General features: G+C 31.6%; 1 protein-coding gene across 2 annotated transcripts; it reads left to right on the top strand.

Moving 5' to 3' along the window:
- The first annotated feature begins 2,491 nt into the window (after nt 1–2,491).
- On the top strand, nt 2,492–12,247 carry LOC111036293 (MOB kinase activator-like 2). 2 transcript variants are annotated; one of them, XM_022318288.1, is made up of 5 exons: nt 2,492–3,019; nt 5,066–5,229; nt 7,759–8,131; nt 9,642–9,853; nt 10,240–12,247. In XM_022318288.1, exons 1-5 carry the CDS (start codon nt 2,847–2,849, stop codon nt 10,344–10,346), a joined length of 1,029 nt encoding a protein of 342 aa, XP_022173980.1. In that variant the 5' UTR covers nt 2,492–2,846; the 3' UTR covers nt 10,347–12,247. The 2 variants fall into 2 exon arrangements, with proteins under 2 accessions (XP_022173980.1, XP_022173981.1); XM_022318289.1 differs by having other exon boundaries at nt 2,494–3,019; nt 9,645–9,853.
- Nucleotides 12,248–12,455: the final 208 nt, after the last annotated feature.

The following is a 12,455-nucleotide window of genomic DNA, read 5'->3' as shown; positions in this document are numbered from 1 at the left end:
AGTTAGGATGTTGATGACTTGCATTTTTTTTCCTTTTATTCTGTACAATGCTATCCTAGCTAAAAATTTGTTTTATGCTCCTTTGATGCAGAATATTCTAATTTTATTTTGCATTTTTTTGCATTTTTTGCATTTTCAGCTATAAATGCATTTTTTTTTGTTTTTTAACGTCATTTTTCAACATTTTTAAGTCATTTTTTCATCTTTTGGGGCATTTTTCACAAATTATAGATTTTAGGGCAAATGTTACGCCCAAGTTTGGAAACAAATTTAATTTATTTAAAATCTAATTTTGGATTTGGACTATTAGTAAAAAATAATTTTAATATTATTATTGTGGGGTTTTTGTTGTGATTACATTTATCGCGTTCCGATAAGATTTACTCTTTGAGTGTTATATATTGAATTATTTAAATGCTTAATATATTTATAATTCATATTTTAAATTACTTTTACACCCATTATTATACCCATATCTCTAATAAAAATTATTATTTATAAATAAGTTTTTTCACTTACTTAATTAGTATTTTAGATAATTTTTAAGGTCATTTTTTGAAGTTTTTAGAGCATTTTTGCACTTTTTTAGGATTTTTTTGCATTTTTTTTAGGGCATTTTTGTTTGTTTTTTAGGTCATCAACATCCTAACTCTACTTATTAATAAATAAATTCAAATAGAGAAGCAAGTTGTGTATACCCCTACCATTACTCTTATCATTATTCTCATATTATTACTACTTATTCTGAATATATAGTGCTGCGGATTATGTTAATATATTATATTAATAGGTACACTTATACTCTTAAGTATAACTTACTTACTAGTGTACCTTAATATAATATTAGTGATGATAGGGATACACACACTTGTGTTTCTTTATGAATTTATTTTCAATCTATATGAATTTATTTATTAACAAGTATACACTATACGCCCAATAATTTGACTCAGAACAGTTATAATTCAATTAGTATAAACAAAAATTAAAACTAAAACAACAGAATAATATGTGCTTGTACATAAATATTGAACATTTAAATGATTTAATAAGTACCGTTAAAATAAAATAAATGATCTTAACCCGGTTAAGTTATTATAGAAAAAATTAAAATTATTTATTGAGCAACCTGAAATTAATATTTTGTTGGCTGGTGCAAATAGGCTATAATTTTGAAGATTAGTATATACCTAGGTTATAGAACGTTTTTGACACAGAAGTATTAGTTTGAGGGACGTTTAAGGGTATTTGGCTAAGTAACTCAGAAATCAGGACATATAAAATTAAAGAATTAAGTAAATTTGTTTCACTGATAACTTATTAGTGTTACCTAGGATTATTTTATGCACAATATTTGGGCGGGGCAAACTTTTATTTAAGTTTCACATACTTTTTTCCAACTATAGAAAAATTATTTCTGAGCCAAAAATATTTTTTCTAAATATTTATTTGATTAAGACATTTTCGACACTTAAAAGTTAAAAGTCCACAGTGGACTTACGTGCCGTGTGTATTTATGGTGTACGATGTATGATGTACATTGTTAAAATGTTCTCTCATTTATAAAGCTCTACTGCGTATTTGTGTTTATATCGATCGACAACTTCTGCTGCAGTACTGTATCTGATTGGTTGGTGTGCGTGTGACAGGTCGATTCGCGAACTGGAATATTCGCAACCGCCCTTTTATACCATCCGACTTGCGTACACACCGCAACCATTATATACCTATACATAATATATATTATACTAACGGGGAGTTTATTTTATGGTATGTGTCAAACGCATGACGTAGTAGGTGTACCTACTCTTAATACCCTCCCTCGAAAACAGGCTCTCCAGGTGAATAAATGATATCAAGCCGTTTGATATTTTTGAATTTTTTAAGAGCAATTTAATAGATTGTAGTCAATGATTTTGCAGTTGTGTATGCTCGTATGTTTATGCTTGTATACTTCCATTGAACATTTATCTGTAATCAATATATGCTATTGATCTTAGTGTTCATAAAATATGAAAATTAAATAAGGATTCGAAATCACAATATTAATGTATTACCTATGTGATAGTAATCATTATCATTATTTAAATTACTATATATAGTGATTGCACAATTTTCCTCCCCCCTCGTGGTCCGTATAGGAATGTTTATTTTTAAATAGTAAATAACAATAAAACAAAATGTGTTCATTAATGTATTATGTTTCTTAAAATTCCAATTAATTATGCTGTATAGATTGTTATATAACATTTATAATTAATAAATGAGTCATTTACTCATTTGTCTTTTTCTTCTTAGACAAGAAAACAGAAGTATTACGATTAAATATCGAATATTATTTAACATTATTTCAATAAAATTTGCATTTAATAATCTGAAAAAACGAATTTTAGAAAGTATTTCTTGTATGGGTATATGCAATTGTTTTTCTTCATCCCTTGTTTTAATTTGTTAATTATTTGGAAAAACTAGCTTTTTGTTCTACCATCTGACTATAAATTTAACACAGAGATTCAAAGAAATAACCTGCAGCAGTCAGGCTTTCAGATACAGACACGATTAATTCAGCGGAGGGATGGTCCGCCATTTTCCCGTGAAACGATTTGACTCCGCCCAAATGGGGTGAGCTCCAAGCGCAGAGGGACGAGCGGAGTTTTTAAATAGGTCTCCTCCGTTCACTGACGATCAGTTAGTCGCTGGACCTCGTTCGCCAAAACTGGGCAGATTTGCTTTTAAAAAATAAACAATCTCATTCGAAATTCTTCACTTGAAAATTATTTGGTTTTAATGTTTTCCCACACTGTGATTGATAAGACTTACCAATCAATTGTAATACTGTTGTTATTATGAACCATTCGATGGCACCGACACCGGACATGCACAATATTTACGGTTTTCACCATCATCACCATCAACAGCAACAGCACCAGCAACAATCACCCGATTTGCTCAGAAGTGGAGGTCACGTTGTGACCACTAAAGCCGATTCTTCATCCTCGTCACCATCAATCTGTTATAAGTAAGTCATTAAATATGATTACAGATTTCATTGTAAACTTATTTCATAATATTATATAAATGAATATCGGTCAACTTAAAAACGTCGAATTATTTAGCCGATTGTAAAAATTATGTTTTACACAAAAAAATGTAGAGATATAATATTTACCAGTATTAAATTGGATGTTTCTAGTAAAGTATTAATAAATAAATTATCAAATTTAGTACATTTTAAGTAGCGTAATTTAAATTAGCTCAGTAAAATTATGTTAGCTTATGTAGTAATATTAATCACTTAAGAAAACGAGTGTATTAAGTGCTGATGTTCCTTAGTTTTTTAATATTATGTCTTATAATATTATGGAGTAAAAATGTACCCAAATGTATGGAGTATATATAATAATTTATTTTCAACATCAGAGACTTATCAAGAATAATGATATAATACAAAATATAATATTAAATAGAAAAAAAAATTCAGTGAAGAAAAATAAAACAAATTACTGCGTATAACTAATTGTCAACAAGCAATAGTTATTAGCAAACAATGATAACTTAAAAAGTAGAATCAATATTATAATATTATTATAAAAATTAATTGATATAAATAAAACAATGTTCAATATGTGATGAAAATTAATTTATAATATTAAAAATAAGTTCGGATTATATTGAAGATTAAATAATAATATTATATGTTACATTATAATATTAATTTTTATACTTCCGGTAAAATATAATCTTATATACTCGGTACTACTCCTATGTAAAACAGTGAAATCACTAATATAAAAGTTACACGGGATTAGCTCCTTCTTATTAGTTATGAGTCTCCTTAAATAGATGTCTGCAGCTTAATACATTTTAGACAGATGTTTAGTAAAAGAATTGACACAAACAAAATGGTGAAATACCTCAATAATTATATATTACTTATGACTTAATACATTTACATAGTGTATCTGCATCTTATTGGTACTACCGTAAAATGGGGCGAATAGAAACAATGTTCAACTTTAAAGTATTGTTACATTTTTTCTAATTGGGCTGTATATATAATATGATCGATACATCAAAATATTGGTCTCATCGAGCAATTTTAATATGTATATTCAAATCGCATTTATGTTTAACAAATTATTTCGTATTTTTTTTTAAGCGCTCTGTTTCTATTCCCGCGAAAGATGGTGTCAATAGAAACGTTTATGGTTTTTTGGTGTATTTTTCACTGTGATGCTATGATGTATTGATGTGATACAATGCTGATATTCGAAACATTGTAAATAATGGGTTGACTCTTCCCCGCGTTTTTTGGCACGCTTAATTACGCTCTAATTATTTTATATTATACGTTTTAAGGAAAATCTTTTATTGAACACTTGCTGTTAAGAAAAATTATAAAAACTCTTAAATTAGGTTTAAATATTATAGTAGTATGATTGACTTCAGTAAGGGTGACAAAGATAAACCTGCACAGAAGCGTGTAAATCTTAAGATAAGTACTATCTTGATTCTCAAATTAGATTTTTCAGACAGTGATTTACATTATTATATTTTAATTATTATTAAGTAGCGCCTAAAATCAATACTAAAATTACCAAATAAGTAGGTACACAATGTATTTCATGTAAATGTATTATATAGTGTTTCGAGATTTTTGATATAGCTAAGTATTGGATTTAGACATGGTTTGAAGATTTGACTTAAATTTTTTAGAAATATTCTACAATATGCCTATTTTTGATGACTATAACCAAATTAAAATCGACTATCGGTCTATAATCTATATACTTACGGACTACAGTCGTTAAGAACACCATGGTTATGAGTTATGAACATTCAACCATTATAATATTATATATAATTTATAATCGTTGAATATTTAAATACCTATTTAATAATAGGTTTGTTTGCTTTCGTTCTGTGGTGTACATTTGAAAAATGCAACAGCTCATATAATATTTCCTCTTTGTAATTTACCATTTAGTCTTTACCAACGGGATAGTTTTAGTTTACAGAATATACAGGATGCGACTTTAATCATTGTTGTCGTTTCCGATTTCAGTAAGACTTCGACTTTCACACAAGATTTCATGTTGGCCAACGACTCATGTCAAACACAACAGCAGCAAGACGACGACAGTTGCAGTGACGGAGAAGACTCAAGCCAACCCAGCTGCACTTACCGATCTGTCCACCATAGTTTCGTGGGGACGTCGATTAGACAAGGTAAATATTCATAAGCGATAGTTTTAATAAAGATAATTTTATTACAAAGATAATAATTACATTTTACTTAGAAAATATGGGTTATAATCGATCCTATGAAAATCGATGCAAATATAAATAGCAAAAAATAATTAGATAAATATTCAAACACGCTACAAATTGAGTTAAGTAACCGTTAATAGGCCTGACTACTTAAAATACATTCATGTGGGCGTCTAAGTAAACATTAGTTTTTCTGCCTCCCTTACCGCATCAAAATGTATTTTTTAATTATAATATAAAAACAGATCAAGAATTTCCCGGACCTAAATAAATAGGGATAGTCCTGACTGCAGAAAGTAGTTAAATTCAAGATACAATATACCTATGGTCTTTAACAATCGACGAATTATTTATTACAGGTCTCAATTGGTTTCAATTACTTGTAAACACACTACCATTGTTCACCCAATGTCATTTGTTGCCCTTTTGTTCAGTATCTTTATACTCGCATATTTGTATGTATTCAACGCTTCAACGTACCTACTTATACCTCATCATCAGTGACGTTTAATATAAAATTATGTTTAGAAGTAAGCCAGTATAAGCATGCTCGTGTTCGTATATACAATTATCTTTTGTTCTTCTATATCTATTGTCGTCCTCATATTGTTTTAGAAAAAAATGCATATATCATATATCTTATTGTTAAAAACCCTACTTACATAATATTATACATTCCATATTTTCGGCACTTTGATCGTCCATTTGGCGCAAGAGTATTGTTTTACAGCCCGTATATGATTTTTTGACTCCCTCTCATAATGAATTGGGCAATTTATGCAAAAAAAAAAAAAATTATATTTGGTAAATTTAACGCTGGTGTTGAGTGTTTATAGTTATCATTCATCGAATTTTTAAACTAGGTTTCACATCTAAAGGTACTCAATACGCTTTCGACGGAAATATCGACTGCATATTATGATATTAGTGCATGACCGATGTTTTTGTGTGTATGATACTATAAAATTATCGACACTATAATTATTATTATACTCATAAAACAAATGAAATAAAAACGAAACAAAAATCATAAATTAATATTTATAATTTCCTAATACGATGACAAAAAACTAATTAATTTCTATAAGTCAACGGTAGTATTTCTTGTATTGATGATCAAAACAAAATCAAGCCCAATACTTTCAAAATCTTGGTCATGGTCTTGGCCCCGCAGACTCAGTCTTGGTATTGGGAATTTACGGTAGTATTGATCTTGGTCTTATTCAAGACTTGTTATTTCCACAAAATTTATAAAAAAAATTAAATAACTAGCCGTGTATAGGTTTTTTGCTATGACTTCTAAAATGAAACTTAAGTCCAATATATGAGACTTAAAATACATTAATAATTTGAAAGTAAACATAATACAAGTTAAGCAATTTAGTTTTTATTTTACTCGTTGTACGTACTAGTGTACTACCAACAGACTACAATTTTACGGCAGTAATAACATCAGGGGCGGCTTTTTAGGTGAGACTTTAAAACTGCGTCGCCCCTTAAAAAAAGCGAGAGAAAATAAAATATAATGCGTTGAGTGCGGACAATCCGCTATTAAGCTCACGAAGTAGAATCACGGACTGTTTGTCTGTATGTGACTTAAACACTACACCAAAAATATATTTTCTCAATGAATTATGGACGGTACCTATTTATCGATTAGTGAGTGTCTCCAGGCATATGTTACTTTCAGTAATACGGTAATTACTTTGGCACGGTACTTTCGGTAACAACGGTTACTGTAATTACCGAATTCAATCGGATTTCAGTCGGATTCATAGCTACGTCATGTGTCGTGTCGTGCGAGGTCGTGGTAATTATGGTTATGACTGATAAATAAATATGGTTTAAAAGTTGAGCTTTAGTCAATTTTTGGTATACTCTGTTGCAACTCGGTTATTCCATGGTACCAATTGGCAATTGCCAAAAAAGTAATGTTTAATCACAATACGATTTGATCGACGCTACATCACACATGACGTACCTAGCCGTGAATCCGGTACACCGGTATACCAGTATTCTCAAATACCGAGAATACCAGATATCGATATAATTAAACGATTCAAACGAATTACCGGTAATTACCGGGGTATCGGAAATACTGCCAATCCTTAAAGGGTTTAAAAAATTTATAACAATACCATTGAGTACGTATATGTTATGCAATATAGTGTATTCGATGGTAACATAAACAAATATATTGTGATTGAGCTGGACAAGTCTTGAGTAATCTACTATTAATTTATTATACCAACAATACTTTTCATTCAATAATGTTATAGAAATGGGCATTCTAATATTCATAAGACAATAAATTGTAGTAAAATAAATAAAACGGGGGTTGTAAGTGTATAACATCAGTTGATACTTAATACGATAATATTAGGTATATAACAGGTAACTAATTGTTTAAGACTTGAAGTATAAAGAAATTGTAATTTTATCCACCATAACAATATTTTTGTTTATTTTAATTGTTTTTGCGATCAGGCTCCGACTTGTCGTCGGCTGGTTCGATGGGTCGACACAACATGGTGCCAGCGGACGGTTACTACGGTGCGGGTAGCGGTAACCACGGTAGTGGTAGCGCGGGCCATCATCATCACCACCATCACCATGGTCACCACCATCACCACAACGGCAACGGAAACGGTCATAATCATCATCATCATCATCATCACAATGCTCCGGCAGGAATGGCGGCCACGGCGATTGTGGATGCACAAAGCGCGGGCGGCGTCGGAGGTGGAGGCGGCGGGTACAGGGTGCAGAGGCAAGCGGCCAACATACGGGAACGTAGACGAATGTTGAGGTCAGACCTGGCGCCGACTCGGGCAGCGGATAGGCCCACGCCGGTCAAAATGTAAGACCCTGACACTACGCACGCTCGCGAAAATAAACGCTCGGGCGGGTCGCATCCGTACGCCGATCACAATATTATTATATAAGCGGACCCGATCGAGAAACGGGGAACTTTAAGCCGACACGCGCTTAAACAACTTTTTACGATTTTTAGAATGCGCTGCTCTCGGGTCACACACAGCGATAGGTATACATATTATATACGGTAGATACTAGATTGTAAGTAAGGTATGATATGATGTATTGATATCATAATGGAAACTAGAAAGTATAATATGAAGGTCAGAGCCAGAGATCCTCAAACTATATTTTCGTGTAACACATATTATGTGAACTACGAATTAGCCATGTACCACTATATAGAATCTATATAAATAATATAATTAAGTTTTAACGCAGCCACGGCCAGAATAATTATATTGCGGTCGTTTAAATATTGTTTGGGCGTTGGGCGATTGAATTAGGTACCATCCATTGCCATAATATTTGTATACAAACAAAGATTGATTTATTAATTTCCGGTACCATCGTGTCGTCCACTCGTCTTACATGTACCAGCAGTGGACTGCAGTGGTACGAGCTTAGAAAAGAGATACTCCATATGTGCAGTTTCAGACTGTGGTCTAAGAAAAGTGACGTAGCTTACATTATACCCCATACCAGTTTGGCCCAATTAATAATTCAAGTACATTTTACATTAAAAAATTAACTTGGATGCAATTCACACATTCCCGAATAATTAATATATTTTAATCTTATCGAACAACTAATAGTCACATCATAAATTATCGTTCCATAAATTTTAAACCATGGATGAAAACCGATGTTATATTTTTCCTGTCTGCAAGATTTTCCGTGTTATTAAATATTATAATCTAGGTATACACAAATTATTATGTTCACATTGTAAAAAAAATCATAATTCCTACAATTTGTACACCGCACCAATCTGGCCACTTTGTTCATATACAAGTGGGGTACCTAGTATTTTATACAACAATCGAACCGTTATCAGTATTAACCGATTTTTCAGTTTTGTTGAGACTCTACGTCATTTTATTATTTTAATGTCAAAATCAAATTTGAACATAGAGATCAATGCATATGCAAGTATGAAATTCACTTATTTTCATCGTAAAAGTGAATATTACTATATTATTATTATCAATAGGAATAGTTATAGGCGTACAGCCTATAGGATTAAAATCTCGTGGTCGATGACACATTTGGTGTTGCTCATTCGTTTTCGAACCGACTGACCCATTCGATATTGCATACGCACATCGCTTCGTCACACGATCTCGCGGGCGTGTATCTTGAATCATCGCCGTAGGGAAAAATGTCGCCAAAAAGACTAATTCTCAAGAACTCTATACTCACCTAGTAGGCGCCCTGTAATATCATTAAGCGCACGTCTGCAGGTGTCCGTCGTCATTTATTGTGCACCGACCGTCGCCATCGTGCATTGGTACATCGCAATATATTATTATAATGAATCGTTTGGTGTTTAGCAGCATCAACTCGGCGTTCGACGAGCTCCGCGGTCATGTGCCCACGTTCCCGTACGAGAAGCGACTCAGCAAGATCGACACACTCCGTCTGGCCATCGCTTACATTGCGCTGTTGCGCGAAGTTCTGTCGGCCGACTGCGACCCGCTAACGTACGTCCAGCGGTGTCTGAGCGGCGAGCGGACGCCCGAACGCGCCGAATGGAATACCAGCGGTCAGTACCTATATAATATTGTAATACATATAGGTATTTCCGTGGTTTTCATAACGCTCACAAACTCGTTTCGATATTAAATATTAAAATATGGCTGGTTAGTAGTCGCATAGACAAGCACTATTGTTTGTTTTTTTCGTCGATTTACCCATCATTTTAAAGTCGAAATAACTCGAACTAGAATTAGGTAATTGATTGTGTTTCATACTTTAAAGTTTCCAACTGTATATATAGTATGTTATAAGCTTGTATATCATAGCAGAACAAAAATAATCCTAATTAGCTATTTAAAGTTTTATTGTAATAAGTAGCTACCCTGCGTTACCTAATGTCCTAATATATATAATATGCGTGGATGATGAATTGTATTATTTTTGTTCACACAGATCTAACAGCCAGACTTTCGTGGATCAACTGGGAAAACTTGGGCGTGAATCCCAACAGGCGAGGCGTCTTGACATCTTATTCGATTCCTGACAACGTTAACAACTAAAATAAACGTGTAGAACGCTGGCGGGTTGGAACGCTTAAACCAGTTAAACCTGTCGCCTTTGTATATAATGTAATATGTATATTATTTTCGTTTTAGGGATTTTATTCATTGTTAATATTTTATTATATCGATAATTATATATTAGTTTTAATAGGGAAATGTGCAATAGGTACAATATATATTGCAGATGTCTAGATCCTTATTACTTACCTATACGTGGTTACGCATAATGAATATCTATAATGCACGAGTAGAATATTATCTACATCGTGATCTAATGATGTTTAAGGGTATTCGATATCGACCGTTAATAAAGAATTCAATGTTATAGGCAATAACCTGAAATCTGAATGACCTAAATGTGCGCATGAGTGTCGTAAAATAAATTGTCGAAAGTTCTAGCATGCACAATCACATGTGTGCAGTGTGCACTAACCTGCTGTAGTCAAGGAAAAATATCTTTCATTTAAATGTTCGTAGGTACTTATCAACTTTTTGAGGTCCTTACCGGTAAGACTAAGTATCAACACTACCAGCTGTAATAAGTAGCTCAGTCTTCAGATATTATAATGACCCTTTCAGAAAATCCATTTATGACCTAAAAACCCTAAATAATGCCCTATAAAAAGTTTAAAAATGCACTTAGACGTCTAAGGAGTTCGTTGTAAGCATAATGTGCAGGTACTCGAAACACATTTTTATTTTGGAAAGCATCTTGTCAAGCATTTCAGAACAAAGATGCAAATGCTTCGAAATCCGAATCAAGTGCTAAGAAATCTGAAAACCTATTCGTGATGGACTATGCAGAATGCAGTTTATCTACGTAGATACAAAATACGAATCATAGGTACTAGTTTTTTATTTAAATTTCTTAGGTATAATTAATATTTTTAAATTCTACAATTTTTACATTTTAAGATCAAATTTCACTACTCATATCGCGTAGACAAAATGTGAAATAGTGGATGATTAAGGAACTAAAATAAACTTATAATAAATCATAGCGAACTCAAATGGGTTTTTAGATTTCTAATCACACCACTAGTTTTGTTGGTACGATGGTACGAACTACGAATGTACAATGGACAAGATAGGTACGTTTTCGTAAAAAATTAAAAATGGTCGGTATGGAATTCCCTTACGTGTCAATACTTGACCAAAATAAAATTAACAACTATACATTGTGTAATTTTAAGTTTAAACTAAAATATTAAATTGAGTAGGTATGTACTTACAACTTGTTGTGTTATAACTTATAAGTTATAACATACCTAATGGATTAATAGTTCCTAAGTGCCAAAAAGGAAGTTAGTAAATTACCTATTAATTTTACATTAACATGTTTTAGTTTGTTTTGTGAAACGCTTTTTGATTGATTAAAAACGATAAAAAAATGTATAGTTTAGGTTACCTAATATCATATTAAATATGATTCCTTAATAAGAGTGTTAATCATTAGACAAAGTCTAACATATTGCATATGATTTCGATATTTTCAGCGAGAGAATTAATTTTTTCAGTATGAAAATAGTAAATACAGAGTAAGTAATATGACACTAAGTACAAACAACTGCAAGTATGATTGATTGGTTTAAATAATTTGAAATACATATTAAATTGAGTAGGTACCTACAATATTATTAAAACAAATAGCAACAAAATTATTTAAAATATCAAATCAAACTAACATAGACAATATTTAAAGACTAGGTACAATAATAGTAATGATAATAGTAAATATTGTACATCTATTAAGTACCCGGTTGGAATGTTTTTTGATCAATTGTAATTGAAGAGACGGCTGAAACACCACTGAAACTAGCATTTAAATATCATGTATAACCTAATATTTTTTGCCTTTTGTTATGATAATAATAAAGTTCAGTTTCTATGTCGTTAACTATTCAATTTATTTCAATGTTCTGGTTATTTTTTTTTCTTATACCTATCTAATCTTAAATATAAATTTTAAATTTTAATAATATCTACATAAAGCTGAATATTTAAATAATATATTTTCTATGTATACAAATGTCTGACTATAATGTCAACGGTTTGAATATTGTCGAAAATCCCAATTCACTATTCTTTGTTTTCTCTCTCAGACCC

Source organism: Myzus persicae, unplaced genomic scaffold, assembly GCF_001856785.1.
Source record: "Myzus persicae strain clone G006 unplaced genomic scaffold, MPER_G0061.0, whole genome shotgun sequence".
NCBI lineage: Eukaryota > Metazoa > Arthropoda > Insecta > Hemiptera > Aphididae > Myzus > Myzus persicae.
This window is presented reverse-complemented; position numbering and strand designations above follow the sequence as displayed.